The sequence below is a fragment of the Glycine max genome, chromosome 18 (assembly GCF_000004515.6).
Source record: "Glycine max cultivar Williams 82 chromosome 18, Glycine_max_v4.0, whole genome shotgun sequence".
Lineage (NCBI taxonomy): Eukaryota > Viridiplantae > Streptophyta > Magnoliopsida > Fabales > Fabaceae > Glycine > Glycine max.
In genome coordinates this window covers 52,842,504-52,864,464 of record NC_038254.2, presented here as the reverse complement: position 1 = coordinate 52,864,464, position 21,961 = coordinate 52,842,504, and the positions used below count along the sequence as shown (strand labels likewise).

Genomic DNA, 21,961 nt, shown 5'->3' with positions numbered 1-21,961 from the left:
ATCTAATTAATAATTAAAGTAAATATTATAAATCATTTAAAATAGCATCAATAGAATCAATTCAATAGTTAACTAATGTTAAATATGATGAAATTTAATCAACTATTATTTTTAATTGTAATTTTTTTAGAGGAATTATAACTTTTAATTAATGACTAAATATGATGAACTTAAATTAAGGGCTCTAATGAGATTAAAATCTCGATTAAATTATTTAAAGAACTTAAAGTTTTCTTTAGATAGATGGATAAGATATAGACAAATAGATTGTGAGAGTACTTCTCCCATTGGAAATTCCCTTTGGAAAAAGGGCCCCAACTATGAATTAGTGGTTCATAACTAAAGGGTAAAGTCCATGGTGGACTTTGAAATCATATGCTCCACCTGCACCATGAAAATATACCGGCAATAGAAGGTAAACATGGAGTTTACCGGCTTGTCACAGTATTAATAAAATTTTCAAAAATTGCAAAATGATCTCATCTTCATCAACAGTTCAATGTTAATCTCCTTCTCCTTTCTCAGCTTCAAACCTCCTTCTCCTTTCTTTGTTTCTTCCCTTGATTTCTTAATTTCATGCAAAAAAAAAAAAAACCCTTCTATTTCAAGTTGCTTGTTCATACCTTCATTAGTTGTTTGTTTTGAAAATTGGGGTTTTCTATGTTTGGGTTAGTGTTCGTGTTCTTGTAGTTTAGATTGTGCCATTTTGCCATAACATTACTCCATGCCCACCAAGTCTTTGATGGTTTGCCTAGGACACCTTTCTCTAGCACCGTCGTGGCAAATCTCAAGAAGAGGAGGAGTCACTCGGTTCTGTTTTTGAAATGTTCACTATGCTTGTATGGTTGTGACAACCTATGGCCACTTCAACCAAACTCTTGTTTACACACTTACCAATTTGTATACAATCTTAGAATTCCTTTTTGTTTATGTTTCTCTTCATCTTGGATGCACGTTTGGCATTCTTGCATATGAATACACAGTGCCAGATCATTCACTGCCTTTATTATTTGCTTCGTTGGGTTCTTGGATTCATCATGATAGTGTGGTTCTGCATGTAATTATTGGAATTAATCCATTTTGGGACCAAACTATATCAACATAGGAAATTTAATTGGAGATTTGATGTCAAATATTGTAATGGGTCTGGTGAAGCGTTGGGAAAGGGAGAGATAGAAAAGTGGAGAACCCCAATTTTTCAAATAAAAAATTTGCAAATTAACCACGAGTGTTACTTTTAACCAGAGACTAACTTACAAATTTCATAACTTGTTATAGTAAAGTCACCGATATTTAATCTCATGTGTTCAATATTTACCTAATTTATCTGACTGTTTCCTTTTATGATCCGCCAATAGACCCACTTGCAAGATGATCCACTGTAGAATCAACCTAACTAAAGAACTTCAACGTCCTTTTTAGTTTTCCTAATCCATAAGCACTCAACCTCATATCTGCTTCCCTTTTAATTCCATATGTTCTACAATGTACTTTATGTTTTAATGTTTCACAAATTCAACCCAAAAGGACCTTCCCCACTTATGTCCTCCCTACTCCCCCTTTCTTTTTCTTCCCTAGCTATTATATTTTCCACCAATCCAATGCACCCCACTTTAATGAGGCACTCAAGTCAATTATTTGCATAATATATATAGTTGCAACAGTTAAAAGTTCAACGGCTCAAAACCCTCATGCTTTTCTACCCAATAAATTATCAAATTCATAAATTTAGAGATAAGTGGAAGAAGTAATCACATATATTAATAATAGAGTAAACAATATTGCAAGACTCAGGTACCATGTTCTTGATGAAAGGCCAACTGTCACAAGACAAAACTACAAACAAAATGGCTTTTTCAAAATCGCATGGTGCATTATGCTGTCTAAGTGCTTTATTTTAGTACATTTTTGTGGCTTTGTCAGGCCACACTACACTGAAATATTTGGATTCTAAAGATTCTTGGATGCTTTCTATTTTGTGGTGCCAGGAGAACTAGTTTTTACAATCATTGTGCGCTTTTTTTTTTCTTCCACCCTGTATAATTATAATAATAAGTTGTTTTCATATGGTGAATCCTTTAATTTCTTCATCCAATCATGCATTCTTAGCCGAAAAGAAAACTCCAAAAGTGTTATTCTTATCGGCAAAGTCATACTCTGATTATCCTTTTCCTACTGTAACAAATTTTCCACGTTTTCTAGTAATTACACAGGGAATACTGGGAGGAGGCTTATAATTCATGTATCTCACGTACATATGTACAAGTTCAATTATTTTATTTATCATTGAACTAATAGTTGGTTTAAATAACATACAAAAATCAATTACCCCGTCAAATCATGGTGATATTATATAAAGTATAAATAACAAATTATTATTTTACCTTTGTCATAAAATTATAATTGATTATTTTTTATCTTAATGTTAATTTAAACACACATAATAGTTCTTTTACATTGATCTAAGTCAAATTGAGTTTTTTAAACTTTGTTAATTAAAAAACATGATTGAAAAATAAAATTTTATCAAAAGTAATCAATCAAATTTTTAAATAAAAATTAATAATCAAGTCGACAAATATGTCACACACATAAATTGTTAAAGTAAGATTAGTTCATATAATCGATATAAAATATCCTCATAACATGTTATATTTATTTTTAAAAAATTACTTTATAATTATATACACGAATATAAATATAATATACAAATAAAAATCATTTAATTATAATACATATTGCTATTACGTATGAATTGTAAAATTTAACACAAACCATATGAAAATAAACGTAACATGATATATTCTTTTTTGTAAAATTTAGCTGTGTATGTAGTTTCTTGTGGTGGGTACTATATGTGTGCAGTTAATGTTAATGAATATAAATTTCGTAAGTATGTCATTTGTCAATTCGTATTTGTAATTAATAATGACAATGAAAATATGTGTGAGTGATCGATATTTTGGGTTTTTGGTTGCATCACTTTATTTATGAGATGTCTCAACAGAAACAAACGTATTATGAAAATATCTTACACATTTGGTCTTACGATAGTTGAAGTGTCATCTCCATTCTCCAAGCAAGGATCAATACAAAGATTTTTGTGTTACATGAGATAGCTGAAATCTGCTCCAGGTAATTAAGGTACAATGTCCCATCCACCTACCCCCCTAAAATGAATCCCAACAAAAAAAAAAGTCCAGTTTTTTCTTCTTCTTTTTTTGTCAATTAATGTTCAGTTTTTTTTTTCATGTGATAGATGTTTGCAATTAATGATAATAAAATTGAAAGAAGAGTATTTTTTTGGGTACACAAATTGAAATACTAGTATTTTTTTATAAATGCATAGTGCATACAATACTACAATGATATTTTTTAACTAAGAGAAATAATATGTTTAGAACTTAATTTTTTTGCACTATTGTAAGACATTTTCCCATGTCAAATAATAAGAAAATATGATTAATATGAATTTTATAACATTTATTGCAAAAAATAACCAAATTTATTATCAGCACATGTCTTAATTTTATTTTCAAGTAATAATAAGTCTCTGCCCAAAAAGTAATAATAAATCAATAATACTGAATTGACACATGTTTGGATAGGTGGTGGGGTTATTATTTTTTCACTGTGAAAGCAAAGTAATTCTTTGTTGCTTCTCCATTTTCAATTATTCATAATAAGTTTTGGGACTAAAATTCATTTTGCTTGGCATCCAAACATGTACTTGGATAGCTCTAACTGAGTCATGGGGCACAGTGCCGGAGCTTGGATTCCTCAATTTTGAACGTTAATGTTTCTGTTTGTTTCATTTTCGTGTACCTTCTTTTTTTCGCTTTGTCATTTTGTTGGAGCCTTCTTTCCCCTGTCCACATGTTTACATGCTGCATCATTTTACGGATGATGTCAAAGATGTCTGTTATTAAAAATGTTAGTTAATAAAATAAAAAGTATTTATCACAATAAGAATATAAATATTTTTCTCTATTATTTTTCTAGAGAAATGGACCATATATATGTTTTCCCTGTGTAATTTTTTTTAGTACGTGACCATTAATCTCTTATTTTTATAAATTAAAGTACTTTATGCAAATAATTTAAAATGCTTGATGAAATATAATAAATATCCCATAATTAATATCTCCACGTGAGTAGATGAACTAGTAGAAAGTTGTCCTAATTTAATTGATAGTTTTAAGTTAAAATATTAATAGACATTCATTTTAAATATAAAAGTTTTTATACAATCAATTAATGAAAAACATTTTTAGTGAAATTGTTAAGGAAATTGATTAATTATTATAAAAAATTTATATATATATAGTTGCAATTACATAATAATGTTAAGAAAATTTTAGAACATTAATACATATATTATTTATTTAAGGAAAATTTATTTGACTTACATCTAAATAGGATAATTTTTTCTCTTGGGTTAGAGATTGTCTTTCAATTTGCTGAGGCATAGACTAATTATGCTAGCAGTGTGTGGCTATTATTAATTCAAAAAAAATTTACACACGAAAAAAAACGCATCAATCCTATGAATTACTCTAAATAGGATATGCCAAACTAAAGAAAAATTCAATAATTTAATGTATTTAGAGTATTTACTATTTAATAAAATATTTATTTTTCATTTAAAATCATATGTATATTTTATGAGATGTAAAAATATTTGAGTTAAATAAAATTCTTCTTTTATTTAATCAAGAGATATCTAAAGATGTACAGCATTTCTTACTTCAGATTCAACTAACTCTCTCCTAGCATATTAGTCATTTTTGGAATAAAATTCTTCTTCTAGGAACAATAAAGTGTTAACCTTGATTTTAAGTGTTCTTATAGTATTTTCTTGAGTAGTTGATTGATTACTAAATGAATAAAATATTATGTATACTTATTATCTTACTTAAATTTTTTAATACAATATAAAAAAATAGGAAAAGAACAAAAATATAACGTTCCCCTCACCTGATCTGTTCTTGAGCAATGTATTATTGTATAAGAAAGAAAACAAAAAACAACAGGCAGATTTGCTCCACACTCTTTGCTGGCCTCTCCTCTCAACCTTCTCTCTCTTACATACTTTTCTTCATAGTGCTAAATTTTCTATTCATCTCACATTCTCACTCTCCTCAATTCTTTTTCTTTTCTCTTCTCTCTTCTTCAACTTCATTCAAAACTTTCACCTTTCTCTCTCTTCACAAACGGTGCCGGAAAAGTCCATTCTTTTTCTCAATTCCCCGGCAAAACAAATGCGACCCACTTTCTAGAACCTCGCCGTGTGCCGGAAAGTTCACTCCTTTCTCACTTTTCCGCAGCAATGTCAATCTTCGACGGAGCTTTCATGAACACGCAACTCTCCAAGCACACTTCGATCTTCGGCCTCCGTCTCTGGGTCGTGATCGGAATTCTCATCGGAGTCTTCATCGTCTTCACGCTCTTCCTCCTCTCCCTCTGCCTTGTCTCTCGCCGGAACCGCCGCCGCTCCGGCGCAGGCACCGGCTACAAGGTCGCCGGAGGCGCCGACGCGGCGAAGGACATCCACACGATCGTGCACCTTCCCGGGCCCCACATGCTCCGGCCTCCGGCGCCGGAGATCCACGTGGAGATGGGGAAGAAGACGGAGCACCGGGTGGTGGTGCAGTGCGATAGGGTTTCAAGTGAGGAGAGTAAGGTCACGGTGGGGAGTGGGTGTGAAACGACGTCGTCTTTTGGAAGTGGGAGTGTTGGTGGGCCTGGGCCTGGGCTTGGGCCTGAGGTTTCACATCTTGGGTGGGGGAGGTGGTACACTCTGAGGGAGCTTGAGGATGCCACTGGAGGGTTGAGTCCTGAAAATGTGGTTGGTGAAGGTGGCTATGGCATTGTCTATCATGGGGTACTCAATGATGGTACCAAAATTGCTGTCAAGAACCTCTTGAATAACAAGTAAGTCTTTTTTTTCCTTTCAATTTTCTCTTAATATGCTTGGTTTTCACATGAATTTAGTGATGTCAAATTGAGTTTAATATGCATGACTAAGTTTTTGAGTAAATAGTGTATGCTCTCAAGGTGTAAAAGATTTTTATACCGTCGTCCAATCACAAACTGATCATGCATGATAAGCTGATAAGTTTATTGACTTTTATAATAACTATCTTAAAAGTGATATCATCGATGGTTTCTTATTGATTGGTAGTATAAAAACCGAGTTCAATTTCTATAAATTATCTGTTACACTATCAATCAAGAAGAAATTATCGTTGATATGAGTTTTAAGGTAGTTATTATTAAGTCAACCAAATTACCATATATGGTGATTTTGTAATTTGATGACAGTGTAAATGACATTATATTGTGAGTGTATGTATTATTTATTGTAACAAGTTAGCTACACTACCGTTCCTTTTCAATTAGTCTTTGTTGCAAGTTTGATTTTGGAGTGGTCTTCAAAAATATCAAGAAAAATGAACTTCTAGTTTATTTGTGTATTATTGATAACTTTTTCTGTTGAGTCTGTATCCTTTTCTGTTATTGATGTTGTGTGATGAGTGTCCAAATATTTCTTTCTCACGGATGAGATGCAATTTCAACCTTGTATGAGCTGGCTTTTCTTAATTTGGTTCACAGATGATGAAAAATTGGTTTATGATATTTTGACCTTGTGTTGCCCGTTGATATTGTGAATCTGGGGAAGGACAATGCAAATGGTTTGTTTTTTGTTGCGTCCTACTTGGTTGGCAACAAGTTTTATAAACTTTTTGCTTGAAATACTAGTTGTAAATATTCAGCTGCCTCTAGTATAATTGAAATGATTTAGACATGTTGTTTGTTATTCTCTTCAATGATTGTCCTGGTGGCAACCAACTGTATTTATCCTTTGCAGTGATATCTGCTTTTTGTTGTAGGGCACTGTTTGCTTCTTTTACTTTAAATAGTGTTTCTACTTTTTAACTTTTGTGTGTGTGTGTTATCCTTGTCTGGTATTTTTAGAAGTTATCCTTTAAGTGAGTCACTCATGTGAAGAAAAGAATAATTTTTCTTTTGATCTCCTTGTTCCTATACTACTGAATTGATAATGTTTCATTTATTAGGAGTTTTTCACTCTTATTTATATCATTTGATTTTTCTGTCACTTCTCTTATTTGATTATTTCATGTTGCTATCTAGTGAAGTTTTCCCGGTCCTGGTCTTGTATTTGTCTTCCTCAGAAATAAATACCTCATGTTTAACTTATTTTCAGGGGACAAGCTGAGAAAGAATTTAAAGTAGAGGTAGAAGCAATTGGTCGAGTGCGACACAAAAATCTTGTTAGGTTGCTTGGATACTGTGTCGAGGGAGCCTACAGGTATTGATTTCTTCTCTTAAAAACTAAAAAGAAAAAAATTGATGCTATCAATTTTGTTCGGTTTGACAAGATGTAAGATTTGAAGTGTGGCACTGTTTTCACAGGATGCTTGTGTATGAGTATGTAGACAATGGCAATCTAGAACAATGGCTGCATGGGGATGTTGGAGCTGTAAGCCCTTTGACATGGAACATACGGATGAACATTATATTGGGAACAGCAAGAGGGTACCGTATTTGTGATTAATCTTCATACAGTGGAATCTATGATGATGCTTGATTGTTTTGATCACTGTACTTTTTGTTTGTCTTTTCAGATTGGCCTATCTTCATGAGGGTCTTGAACCAAAAGTTGTCCACCGAGATGTGAAATCAAGTAACATACTCATTGATCGCCAATGGAACTCCAAGGTTTCTGATTTTGGGCTTGCTAAGCTTTTATGTTCTGAGAATAGTTATGTCACAACTCGAGTGATGGGAACATTTGGGTTAGTATGATTAAGCTAAGCATTATCCTATCTCTCTCTTACCAAATTATAATTAGTTTTAAGTTCCTGTATGATTGCAATGTGTAAGTGGTTCCAAATTTTTAAAGGTAAAATGATATTGATTCTCTCCTTTTTCTTTTTCTGTAGTTATGTTGCACCAGAATATGCATGCACCGGAATGCTAACTGAGAAGAGTGATATTTATAGCTTTGGGATACTTATCATGGAGATAATTACCGGAAGAAGCCCTGTTGATTATAGTAGACCACAAGGAGAGGTTAGAGGCCCTCGCCAATAAAAGACCATAGTTAACATTTATGCTATCTTCTCTCTTTTTTGGGCTAACTATGCATGTTGGAACAATTACAGGTTAATTTAATAGAATGGTTGAAGACTATGGTTGGGAATCGAAAATCTGAGGAAGTAGTTGATCCTAAGCTCCCTGAGATGCCATCTTCAAAGGCTCTTAAACGCGCTTTGTTGATTGCTCTTCGGTGTGTTGATCCTGATGCAACCAAGAGGCCAAAAATGGGACATGTGATCCACATGCTTGAAGCAGATGACCTGTTATTCCATACTGTATGTTCTTTTTACCTTCTTATACTTTATACATTATATTTGATTGGAATAAAAACATTGCTATGAAGTGATACTCACTTTCTTTTCTATAGGAACAAAGAACTGAGGGAGAGTCTTCCCGTTCCTATCAAAGTGAGCAAAGGGACTCAAATTTAGATAAGAGAAGAGATGGAGGTGCCAATGATAAAAGTGAAGATGCTAGTACTAGATGGAGATGATAACAAGCTGATAATTTAATGGAACTACGTGCTTATTTTTTGGTCTCTATTAGTTTGCCAATTCTTGTGTGTAGGTTAATTTAAAAAAATGATAGTATCTTTTTTTCTCTCTTTATTATATAGTTTTCCATTGTTGTTATCAGCCCCAGCTTGGGATTCATATTCAAGTGTATACTCTGATTCGTTATTATAAAAATAAAAATATTTATGACTATCTGTTCACAGGACAATGTTAGATAAGAATTAAAGAAAAAGGGTACCTTCAATAAAATTGAGTAAGTTTCCTTAGGCTCATACATTTTTGGATTTTTGTAATTATCATGGACCCATCATAAGATGGTTGGGTTGCTTGGCATTTTGAGTGTAAAACTGGTGTCCCCACTTTAATATGCTCAACTCATTGAACAGACCCACAATCCAGCTATCTAGAAAGCAATTAGATTGCACCATCATTGCCAACTCCCCATAGTTGGATGCTTGTGGTAAATGGACCTGTTCTCATTGCCGGCTATAACCATTATGAAATATCAACATTTGTCAGCTACTTTTTGTCACTTTGGCTTATAGATTACTCCATTGTACAAGCAGGCAATGAAATAGTAGCACAAGGGAAGGCTCCTTGGATTTGGTTATTGGCTTAGGCTGTGCTATCAAAACTAATACAAACTTTATCCATAGAGGCTCAATAGCCTGAACTGACTAGAAAATAATACATTCTTCTTGTACATCATTGCATATTTGCTTTCTCCAATCTCTTGTTAGTTTCTTATATTGCACCAAGTCCTATAATAGAACCAACCCCTCATAAAGGCACCAAGTGCAAACATCTCTTCCATGTTACTCTACCAGTTCACTCATGTACTTTTTACCTTTACCTTTGTTTTGGACCAAAATTTTCAGCAAACTACAAAGTTCAAACAATTTGAGTAGGCCATTACAACCTTTGGAGACCTAGCTTGATCATGTGCATATCTGTACTTTAGGGGCCTGATGTCGGCTTGGGTAAGAATCACCGTAGCTGTCAAAAGAGCCAGAAAAGCATGAGATTCTTAGACAGTGTAAACAAATGGACCAAATGCAAAGAAGGCAGTGTAAAATAATATTTTTATATATAAGAGGAGTACTAGTAACATATTTTTTTTTATTGATTAAAATCTATTAAAAATTACGAAATCATGATTAAATAAGAAATGAGATTCACATAATTTCATGATTTTTAATAAATTTCAATAAATAAAAAAGTGTATTAAAAAAGAGTAGAGTGTACTATTAGCCTTTCAGTTTCTATATTACACTAATCTATGTGTAACATACTAGAATTGAATGGTCGCGGTGTGAGACAGTGTGCTTATTCTACCCCACCTTATGCCTACCACGTGATGCTTCCAGTATTGATAAGCATAAGCTCATCTAGTATATACTTTTCTCTTTTTATAGAAAAAACCATTTATTTTAATAACCTTTTATGCAATAATGTTTGTTTTGATGTTGGCTCAGTACACCCAAATGGAGAAACTGTAATAGGGAACTGTGGAGCAAACAATTTTTAATTGCCAGCACACGAATAACAAACACACTCATGGTTCTATTATTTTCATGTTTGAAATCCTATATATGATAATGCTAAGTTAATTGTTTGTTGATTACCGACGCATATTAATTAGTTAATGAACTAATAACATGTATTTTGTTATAAAAACAAAATGTTATATTAATTAGTAAGCAATGGATACACGTTGTTAATCTTACTCATCTTCTTGACCTGAAAGTTATGTGTAAGATATTATATTTAGAAGAAACATTTCCCAATCTCATTCTTTCTGTATATTCGTTGCTCTGTTATGATGTTTCTTGATTGGCTTATCATTTACATAACCTTTCAAGCATAAAAAGGGCAAAGTGGCAAACTAAATGTACTAATAAATATTGGTAGCATATGGTTTAGAGAGAAACACCATTATTTGGTGAATAATCTTGGGGCAGCGTGGAATATACAATTGAAACTTGGTTATTCCTAAAAAAAAATTAAAAATGCCAACCCTTGTTTGAACTTTGAAGTGTTGCAATTTGCTGACAAATTCATTCATTGTCATGTTGAAAGAGCGTGCACTCATGTCATGTGATGTTTTAATGGATCGTTAACGTATTGTCTTTTCTGGTAGGCCATGTACTATTAACTACTAACATTTTGCCATATGCCTTGAAAATGTCTTCCTATTAGAAGTGGGAGGTTTTTCTACTAAAGATGCTGAAAACAAATATCTAAAAAAATTGAAAATGGTTTTTTTAAAACTATTTTTCGAAATGCATCTTAATTGAATCACGTGGTAATAATAGATATAATAATTTGAAATCTTTTTACAACATATTACAAATCTTTTAATTTATTAAACAAGAAAAAAATGAAATACAATCTATGTTTTTAAAATATTAAATGTATTTAATTTTTTTTATGTAATACTTATTTCATAGAATATTAGTGGGATAGGTAGAAGGATATAAGATGATTGTGACAAATTTAGTAGATAAACTAGCTAAAAATTAAAAATCTAGCTGAATATTTATAGTTGATAAATGATAAGCTAGTTAATTAAATTAAAAAGCGTTTAACAAAATTATAAAAAGGCATTTATTTACTTGGTCATAACTTGAAAGTTGAAATAAGATAAGCTGGTAACTATATATATCTTCAAATACTTATCACTTTTATATTTTAATTGTTTTAAAAGAATTTATCATCTTTTTTTCAAAAGTAAAATATCCTCCTAATCAAAAGTCATAGAGACATGTAAGTGAGTTGTCTCTTCCAATAAAATCTTCTATATACGTAAATCATGAAATCCAATCCTTACCCGCATGTTTAAAGAACCCAACAATTTATTAATTGTGCTGGATAAATTTTAGGATACTATTTTTATTGTAAACTTTTTTATTAAATGAAATGAGATAATATGGATAAATTTATATTATAATTTTAATGATTTTATATTATAGAGAAACGTTTGGCAAGAGAGTAGAGACAGAGAGTATTAGGTGTTTCCGAAGATAATAAAGATAGATGAAGAATTCAAATAAGCATGATCATTGCCATCCTTAAATCCTGTTATTTGTGGTGTTTGTTATTAACAGATTGTGCATGATGATTCAATGTTTTGTGCGGGGAAAATTCTGAAGTCATAGGGCGTTGGCCTATGGTCATGTGAAATAATTGGGTTTAGTAATAACATTACCAACGTTTGCTTTATTTTACTTACATTGGCCTAAGTAGGCTTATAGAGCCCAAAACAAATATTTTGTTAAAATAAAAAAATAATACAATCTATTGATTTTTTGGTATAAATCAGAAGTATCAAACCTAATTCTACTATAAGCAAATAAAATATCATCATTATAGACTATAAAACTCATAATTCAAACTCAAAATACTAATCAAATTAAAATAATTTTAAATCAGTTGATTTATGCATAGACTCAGTGACACAGTTCATTCATTAAATTTAATCACATATTTTAACTTTTGTCTCATATTTCATCATTATATCTTGTATTAAAAAAATCATCAAATTCATATCAAAAGTTATTAATTTTGTTATAATAAGTATTAATTAATCAGACCTGGGAACACATTACATTAAATAGCGCAAGCGAATAATTGACTGTGTACTAAATATGATTTCTTTACAAAGATTGTGTTGAATTGATAAAAAAAGTTTGAGAAAAATTGAAAAAAAATATTTAACAAAAATAGAACTAGTTGAGGGGCATTAATTATTATGTTATATGGTTTTTATATGCTGGACATGCCTTTACGTGTTATAGTTCTATGAATATTAAACCTTCAAGTTGAATTATGTATGTGTGTAACATCTTTTTTCTAAAATTCTTGGGAGAACATGTTCGCACACGTGGTTAGCTGTTCATATTCATTTGGCACTAGAGTAGTGGGAATGCCAAGTGTTTTCTGCATTTAAACAAAAATTTATAGTTTCTTGCAATCAAACATAATTGATCACAAAGCGATGCCATCAAGAAACTACTATTCCATATACTCATTCATTAATTTATCATCATATGATCTTTAATAAAAAGGAAAAGAAAAGAAAACGAGAAGATAGCATGACGTGTGGTTCTTTTCATGCATATTTGGTAGAAAGGGATTAATGCCTTTCTTTTGAGCTATTATAGTGATGGGGGTATTTGATCTTTTTGAGGGAAAAAGGTTTTGTGTTCCATGCCTAATTCTGTTCATGCCAACTATTAACGCTTATCTTCTAAGGTGTACCACGTTTCAAAACATGAGTGCTTGTTTTGGCTTAAATGCTCCAAATTAAGGTGCTTTTTTTCTACTCATCTTTGCTTAGAGGTGGAGATAAGGAGACAACCTTACTAAGGGGAGCAAGGAATATTAGAACACGCTGTTTGGGAAAGGATCATGTATGTTTGTGGACAAAGATGACACAGGGCCAAGATTGTTGTTTCCGGGAAATATAGAAAGGGACAACATTTCTCAAAAAGGGAGTGTAACTGTAAATTTCTTATCTTAAATGATAATAATATGTATCATAAGGAATCTTCTTAAAAGAAAGCTAAAGTTGTTTGAAAAAAAAAAGAAAAATAGTTATATGCTTGTACCTAAAAAGTAAGTTGATAACTGGCATGGGTGTTCCAATATGAATTAAATCATTTTATACTGTGAAATTTATTCAACAAAACTTTTTTAAAAAAATGCTGAAACAAAAAAAAAACAATTTATTGTTTGATTTGATTTTTTTATTTGTTATTAGTGTGAAAATCGAAATCAAACAATTTATAGATATATTTGATTATTAGGATGTGATATGATAAAATAATATAAAATATGATAGTGCCAAGAATGATGATAATTATAATAACAAGTGATAATGACATTGTGGTAATGATAATTATAGTAATAGAAGATGATGAGCTATCCAAAATCAGATTTAAATTGATTATATACCAGTCATTATTAGTTAAATTTATTCATATTTTACGTACCATATGAATCTCTCCCTTCACACACAGATTAGTCACAGGACTCACACATAGCTAATTTGTATGGCTTGATTTGTGTTCTTGTAGGGAAGAGGATAATTGGATCCATTTTTCTTAACTTGGGGAATGGTTACATATTTTACGTACGATATGGATTCTATGTCATGATGTCATCTGCAATCTATTTTCTGGTTATTAAGTTGGAAAATGAAGTTAAACTTGTCTGTTTTACAAGTGCTCACAAGTGATGATGTAATTTAGAGGAAATGTGCGGCATATCGACATTGAAGGCTGAAGGGTGATGCATCCTACGTTATTAATTATTAATTATTAATAACCTAAAACAATGAAAAGTGTCCTGTGGAGTGGGCCCCATTCTCTGACGTTTCTTCAACGGTCATTTCTTTGGGCTTAGCACATTGGTTTAAAATATATATTTTTTTATATTTTTTATAGTTGTAATAAATTTATTTATTTTTAGTTGGTTTTTTATTTAAAAAAATTATATGAAAATAGTTTTTATTTTCTAATTTTATTATTTCATACGCAACGTATGAAAGTGACTAAAAAAATATATATAACATTTTTATAGTAAATACATGATATATGTATGGAAAATTATTATTTGATTATAAATTATTATATATAATAAATTTATTAATTCTATAATATTTATCTTTAAAATATATTAGTAATAATTTTTATTAATTTAGAGTGAAAAAACTTTTGTACTAATAATATATGTAAAGCAAGCTCTTAAAATAAAATTAAAAATTTCTTCCTTAATTTTCTTGGTGAAACTGCCCATCTATATGAATCGTTCAATTAAAATTTGGAAGCCAAAATGATCCGTTCAATTAGCCCGTTGAAATGAATGATATTGCAGATAAGCTCGTCAAATTTCAACGCTCCTGCCGACAATTTTTTTAATAATAAAGAAACATTATAATGAGCCCAAATTAAAAGAATATCATTAAAATAATAAAATATAGTAATACTATAAAATACTATATTTATTTTAATAAATAAAGTGAATTTAAAATTATTATTTTTAAGTATAAACAATTAAATTTTAAGGAAAAAAACATAAATCTTAAAAATTAAAAGTAATAATTTTGAATATACAGACAGTTATATTTCAATAGATTTAAAATCATTATTTTAAAAATGTAAATAAAATAAAATTTAGAAATAATACGAAACTTAAAAAGAAAATAAGCAAATTTTTTAGAGTAAAATCTATGCTTTTTTCAATAAATAAATAAAATAAAATCGATGCCTAAAAAATGTAATAATCTTAATTATATTGTTTTCTATTTTTTAAAATTAAAATTTAAAAAATTCTCACACGCATTAACTGTGATAATTTAAAGAGAAAGAGTACAGAACAGAACTATGATAAGACTGAAAATACTTTTGGGAAAAAAAATAATCTCACAACGTGTGTTTAGGTCAACAAAAATATGATTAACGAAATTAATACGATGGGCAACGGACCAACAATATGACACCACGTTTCCCAGGTTCACAGAATCTGAGGCCAAACTTGGTAGCTTTATCATCTCACCAGCTATCACAAACATTCATTCATTTCATTTCATTCACACACACTCAAACCCTATCAAAGGAACAAACCCGAAACAACCCACCCAACCCTAATTCAACTCTTCCGATCTGATCACTGTGAGGTGCTTTCTTTCACTCTTTGATCCTCTCTCTTTACCCTTTTTCTCAACCAAAGTTTCGATCTTTTTTTTTTTTATTGTTCTCTCTGAAAATCTCTATAAATAGAATCCCCCTACCCCCAATTTTTTTTGTCTTTCAGTGGAAAATCTGAGAATTGGTCAAGATTTTCGCTTTGATTGATTGTCCAGCTCCTCGATCTATTGTGTTTGGTGAGGTTCAGACGATTTATGTATTTTTTTTATAGTTTTGTTGGAAAATTAAAAGAGAAGTGTTTTTCCCTTTGAAAAGTATTTATATGGCTATTTCCTTCAGGTGTGGTGAGGGAGTGATGGGTAGATATTGTTTAGAATTTTTACCTTTCCTGAGCCCGAAGTGGGACGGAGGATTTTAAATTTTGAGAAAAATTGTAGGAAAATGGAAGGAGGAATTTTGATTGGTCTTAGGTTTTGTTGATTTCCCTATTTTCTGTGTTTTTTTTTTCATTTGATTTTGTAGGAAAGTTTAGCTAGTTGTCTATTAATTTCTGATTCCCTTTTGTGTTTTCAAGATGATAAAAAAAACTTAAGGGGGCGTTTGGTTGGAAAGAAGTTTTTGGTTCTCGGGAATCATAGGTTGAGAAATTTAATTTCCCATGTTTGGCATGCATTTGAAAACAATAACATTCTTGGAAAAAGATGTTTTCCGGGAATGTTTTTAGAAAGTTTCCCACAAAAACTTTCTCATGAGGTTTCTCAATTTTAGTTTTTCTTTTATTCCGGTAAAAACATCATGTTATTCTTTATTAAATTATATAATGTGGTAAATAATTAAAATAATTAATAAAAATATGCTTAACTCTTTGATTTCTGGGAAACATATTCAAAGATTCCCAATGGCCTACTTCTCTCCTGTCAAATGCCCCCTTAAAGTGAAAATTTCTGATCTTGGAATTTTTGTATTTTGAATTTTAGGTACTTTTGACTTTGTTTTAGCTCACTATCATTTAGTTATTTAGGGTTAGTTGATCAAACTTATCTCATACCTTGTTGCAGCTTGAATTTGAAAGCAAACTAAATACTTTTGAACTTATCATAATAATGGAATTATTAGATGGGGCATGGAAAGGGGAAGAAATTGTGTTTGGAGTGGCCAATGGTAGTTTTTTGACATTGACCATGCAAGTATTATCAGAATTTTGTGTATGCCATTTTCCATTTTCTTTTTTAATAACATTGTTTTGGAACATACTATTTGGGCTCGGTAATTATGAACTTAGTGCATAAATAACATGTAGTGAACTTCTTCATGTGTGACTGATAATTGATTTTGTATGGTTTTTATTCAACAATATTGCATCTTACTTTCTAATCTTGCATGTTTCAGTAAAAATTCTAAATGAGCCGGGCACAGGATGCAAACCGATCATTCTTCCCTTTTGGAAATCCTTTTAGGATGATATCACCGAAAGGCCCAAAAATTTCTTCACAGCTGTTGTTAATATTACATGCTTTTGAAGCAACTTTGGAAGAGAGGCTGAAAAAGCTTATTCCCAAGAGCAAGGATGAGATCCTCAGCTTGTCTTGGATGACTTTGGCCATGCAGGCACTTTGTGAGAGTCATAATGACATTAAAACCCTCATAACAGAGCTTGAGCTTCCTGTACATGATTGGGATGAGAAATGGATAGATGTGTACTTGGACATTAGTGTGAAGTTACTAGATATATGCATTGCATTTAGCTCTGAATTATCACGCCTGAACCAGGGTCATCTTTTACTTCATTGTGCATTGCACAATTTAGGTTCTTCCTCTTCAGAGCAGTATGTTCGGGCATGCTCTTCACTTGATGGTTGGAAACAGCATATTGGTTCTGGAAACCCTAGGATTGAGAAATGTGGCAGCATTTTGGATAATCTTCTGCGGTCACTTGATCTGCCAAAGGTTAAAAAGTCTGCTAAAGGGAAGGTTTTGATGCAAGCTATGTATGGAGTAAAGGTGCAGACAGTATTTTTATGCAGTGTGTTTGCTGCGGCTTTTTCGGGCTCTACAAAGAATATGTCAGATTTGGATGTGGCTGATGTATATTCTTGGGCTCCAACCTTTAAAAGTTTGCAAGATCTTGTAAATGGGGAAATTAGAGTTAGAAGTGGGCGATTTACTATATTGAATGAGTTGGAAGTAGTTGATTCCTCTGTGAAGGAATTATATCCTATTATCCAGGGCGTCTCAGATGCCATTGAGACAGAATCACTTGCGAAGATTGTTGGGGAATTAGGCAGAGCAACAGAGAAGCTTTCACAAGGACTAGATCTTCTTACAAAGGAAGTCGATAGCTTTTTCCAAGTGGTCTTGACTGGTCGTGATGCCTTGCTATCTAGTTTGAGGTCAGGTGCAACTTTCATTGACAGCATTCAGGCGGGTAACAGAGATGCACAAATAGTCAATTGAATGTGTTGCAGCCTAACTCTGGTACATACCGATGGATCTAGGTATTGGTTTTTCTGTTTTAAGATTGATGGTTTTCAATCATGTTTGGCTTATTGTATTCAAGTTAGAATGAGTAATAGGTTATATGATTATATTATGGTTCTGAAATGTATATTTGTGATGTTCTGTGTAATATTATATGATAAAATATATATAAGAAAGTTGCTTGTGCTCACTGAAGTTTGCAATTTGCTACCCTGTAATTCTTTCTATTTATTAGTTCATGAAACCACTGCCTTTTCCATTTTGTGATAGAATCATGAAACATAAAATGTGATTGTGGTTTTTCTTTTGGAGGAGTGGGGAAGGGGATTGTAATTTCTGCCATTGGTTGCTGATTCTGAACCTATCTTTTCGTCTGGATTGGGAAGGATTTTTGCCCTGAAACTGGATTAACAGATTATTTTAGGGCAATGAACAGTTTTTTTTTTTGTGATTCCATGTAATATGATATGTAGCATTTTAGTATACAATCAAAACTTGATTAAATTTCTTTGAATGTCAAAGACAGCAGAATGAGGTACATACGAAATAAGTCTCAGATTCATTTACGATGCTTTGCCTCTCTGTTCTTGAGCACAGATTTACCAGTTGGGCTACATCTAAATTGTTGTCTCATTTTATTTCCTGTTTTCTGAAGTTTATACAAGAAAAAGTGAAAACAGAAAGCAATAAGTTGTTTTTCACTATATAAACTTTTGAATACATGAAACAAATTTAAAACAAAATGTTTCTCAAACTAATCACCCTGAACAATTTTGATTGAATATCATATGATGCAGCACATTGTTAAGTATCACGTATTACTTAGCATATTGCATGTGTTTATCATTTGACAATGTGAAACTCACAGATCAGTTGCAACTCCTTGGTATCAAGGTCACATCTGATTCTGATCTCCTGGCACCTCAGCTTGCAGAATTTCTTGCAATTGTCAGTTTGGCAATAATTATGGCTTGCCGCCTTGCATTTCAGATCTGTGAAAAGTGATTTGCTTTTGAGATCTGAAAACTGAAGTGAATTTTTGGTGGACTACACACTCAATTTCTATATCAACTGAGCTGTAGTGATAAGAGCTTTGAGCTCTATTGAAGGAATCGGAGACCAAGTCATGTGAGGTAGATGATCTGTCTCGTCTCCCTTGTTAAGCCCCTCAGAATCTGGGGTGGTAAAGAAACTAAAAATGTGAACCTCTTTACTCAATTGTGATCATGCTTTGAGCTGAAACGAGTGACCCCTGCAAGCTCTGTTGAAGAGAACAGAGACCAAGCTTTGTCAAGAAGATGATTTGTATGGATCACAAAATGGAGAACTGAGCAAATCAAGTTCTCCTAACGGTCTCTCTCTGTGAACATTTGCTTTGAGTCGCTCACTCAGTCTGATGAGGTGGTAATGGAAGAACCATGAACCACACAAAACTCGCATGGTGTTGTTCTTGGCTATTTTTTTAAATCTTTTTTTGGATTTTAGTTATAATTGAATCTTTGCACTTAGATTAGTTTTAGATGGGAACTCATGTTTAATAATGTACGTGTCTTATCTTGGTCAAGTATCAAATCTGTTGCAGAAAGTTGCCAAAGCATAAATTGTGAGGAAGTAAAAACTGTGATTTTTACATTGTTTACATTTATTTGCTCCTGCCTTTGCAACCTTGTTTACTCGTTTTTGCTCTACAGTTCTGATGGAACTTTGCAAGTTTACTAGCATTGTATGGTAGTATTCTCTGGGTAGTAACATACCATGTTCCTGAAAGCTAAAAACGGTTTGTGATTGGTCCCATAAATTTTGAAAGATGAAAATTACTTTGGACCCGAAAAATTAGAAGTCAATCAAATGAGTCCTTTTTTCACTTAAATGGATTAAATTGACTGGCATTTTTATTTTTCAGGGATTAAAATAGTGATTTAAATAAGAAACTAATGTGACTCACCTCATATCTGTCATATCACGCACCAAAATGTTGTTTTACTCATTTTGTAGATGGTTTCAAGTGGGCTTTCCTTCCATTATTTCTCATAGTGGGCTTGACTTCCCAAGCCTAGAGTTGTGTTATGCTGTAAAATGGGTTGCTTTGGTAGTCTCAAAAGCACAAATCCTCAAAAGGAAGCATTGATTACTTGAGTGTGTTTGCAATTTTTGAACTTGATAATTTTTTTGGCCAAAATAAAATTGTACAACAAAATAATTTAGTTTACTAGTTTTATTATTTTATCTAATTGTCTATGGTTTCATCAAAAAGAAAAAAAAAACAATTGTTTTTGTAACTAACACGCACGTTTCTCTCCTTGTGTTTTGTATCCAATATTGGATGAAACCATTTTTTCATGTGAAACCAAGATAAATGCTAATACTTTTTAACGATTTTTCTTTTCTCATTTTCTTTGATTTTTTTTTTAACAATCACACCATTTTTTTCATGTGAAACCAAGATAAATGCTAATAAAAAGTTTATAAAGCTTAAATGAAAGAGTTCACCACATAATATTTAGATATGACGTGATAACGAAGAATTGAAGACCCACTAGTCAGGACCTTGAGAGCCGCCAACTAGGAAGTTCTATTTCTATTCGTATTCAAATTCAATGGTCAATTTTTGGGACCAGATAAAAGGGAACAACAGATAAAGAACAATAGACGAAGACTGACTAGGAAACACTAAATTGCTTTAATTTGATGAGGATTATACATTTTGGCTCCAACTTTGACTGAATATTGTATATAGCAATGTAATATCTACGAAGCATGCAAAGGTTTACTTAAAAAAAGTTATTATTCCTTTAGGTTGACTAATTAAACATTGACGATTTTAATTATTATTATTACATAAGATAGGAGTATAATAATTATGCATTATATTTAAATCCCTATTTTTACACCCTATATCCTACACAACACGTGTAGATGGGGGGAAATTCCTTTTGGTCTACCCCTACTATTCCTTTGTCTTTGTTTTTTGACACCAATTGTTAATTTGGAGTTTTGGACAATGGCATGTTCATATGGAAATCGGCATTTATAAACTAATTATTGGATTTGATAAGTAATGAAGCTGAGAAATCTGATTACTGTTTCGTACTTACACATGCCCTTTTGATACAACTTGTAGTTGTTGGTTGGTCTAATTCCAAACAAGTTGACTTCACCCTTTTGGTGGATCATAGTCGTCGCCCTAACTTGTAGAGCCTAGACGCTCAATTTTTATTTTTTTTATCCGTTCTTAAAAAGAAACATGAGGGGAAATTTTGTGCAATTTTTATGAAGTAATTTTAATCACGATTGCTAAACATAATTGTCAAGGATCGCGTTTAAACAATTTTAATGTGTTTGTCAATGTAAAAGAACACATTTGTATAATAGTTGTACATTTTTTTTTGAAAAGTATACTAGACCTTATTAGAGCATAAGGAAGTTTCACCACCATTAAAGAGATCTCAACTAGAAAACTAAAAAAGATAAGGAGAAAGACAAGGCCTAAGGAAGTTCCACAATTATAATAATGCTTAAAATAAAACACACACAAAGAAAAAGGAGAAATAAAGCAAAAAATGATTGTTTCATTAGGGGTGCTATCACAATCCTATTATAAACTTGCAAGCAAAAGTTACGCTCGAGTTAAACTCGTCGGACTATATATTTTAAAAAGTTTAAATTAAAACAAAGGTGCTTAAAATTAAAAAGAAAGAAATGTATACTTAAATAAAAAAGAATTTAAATTCAAATTCCTTTAAAAAAATTAAGAATAAAAAATATTTACCATAAAATATAAAATAAAAATTAATATAATAATATAATACAAAAAATAATTCAAAATTTATAATTTTATTATTAACATATAATCGGTTGGAAACTTGGAATAGAATTTCTTTTACCAATTTTTCATTTTCTTCATTGGTGAACAATTTTCAACATTAACTTTCTCATCTTTAATTCTACTTTTTATTTAGTTGAAAATTGAAAGTAAAAGTAAACAAAACAATTTGATCCAAAATGAAAACAAAGAAAATAAAAAACTACATCAACTTGATTTCCCCTTGCCACAATGAAAACCTATTATCAAATGTCAAAACAAAATGAGTAAAAAAAAATGAAAAAATAAGTCCAAAATCACACTAAGAATTCAGAAATAGCATTAGCATGAGAAGAAAAATTAACAAAAGCTCTAAAAAGTGCTACATCTTC

At 31.5% G+C, this 21,961-nt stretch overlaps 2 protein-coding genes across 5 annotated transcripts; both read left to right on the top strand.

Moving 5' to 3' along the window:
• Window positions 1-4,995: 4,995 nt before the first annotated feature.
• Window positions 4,996-8,831, top strand: LOC100817295 (probable serine/threonine-protein kinase At1g01540). Its single transcript, XM_003552365.5, has 7 exons — window positions 4,996-5,934; window positions 7,229-7,333; window positions 7,438-7,560; window positions 7,650-7,820; window positions 7,968-8,097; window positions 8,190-8,399; window positions 8,492-8,831. Exons 1-7 carry the CDS (start codon window positions 5,330-5,332, stop codon window positions 8,615-8,617), a joined length of 1,470 nt encoding a protein of 489 aa, XP_003552413.1. The 5' UTR covers window positions 4,996-5,329; the 3' UTR covers window positions 8,618-8,831.
• Window positions 8,832-15,139: 6,308 nt separating this feature from the next.
• On the top strand, window positions 15,140-19,406 carry LOC100816751 (BPS1-like protein). Of its 4 annotated transcripts, none has more exons than XM_041011641.1 (4): window positions 15,140-15,318; window positions 15,456-15,525; window positions 16,679-17,784; window positions 18,695-19,406. In XM_041011641.1, exon 3 carries the CDS (start codon window positions 16,691-16,693, stop codon window positions 17,741-17,743), a length of 1,053 nt encoding a protein of 350 aa, XP_040867575.1. In that variant the 5' UTR covers window positions 15,140-15,318; window positions 15,456-15,525; window positions 16,679-16,690; the 3' UTR covers window positions 17,744-17,784; window positions 18,695-19,406. The 4 variants fall into 4 exon arrangements, with proteins under 4 accessions (XP_040867575.1, XP_040867573.1, NP_001354265.1 ...); XM_041011639.1 differs by having other exon boundaries at window positions 18,636-19,406; NM_001367336.1 differs by lacking the exon at window positions 18,695-19,406 and having other exon boundaries at window positions 15,168-15,318; window positions 16,679-17,975.
• Window positions 19,407-21,961: the final 2,555 nt, after the last annotated feature.

What these genes read in the sequence shown, in the direction of transcription:
- LOC100817295 (XM_003552365.5), top strand. Translation starts at nt 5,330, where the DNA reads ATGTCAATCTTCGACGGAGCTTTCATGAACACGCAACTCTCCAAGCAC. An exon ending in ATATTGGGAACAGCAAGAGG is followed by an intron (nt 7,561 to 7,649) that starts GTACCGTATTTG and finishes TTGTCTTTTCAG; the next exon opens with ATTGGCCTATCTTCATGAGG. An exon ending in CGAGTGATGGGAACATTTGG is followed by an intron (nt 7,821 to 7,967) that starts GTTAGTATGATT and finishes CTTTTTCTGTAG; the next exon opens with TTATGTTGCACCAGAATATG.
- LOC100816751 (XM_041011641.1), top strand. Translation starts at nt 16,691, where the DNA reads ATGAGCCGGGCACAGGATGCAAACCGATCATTCTTCCCTTTTGGAAAT.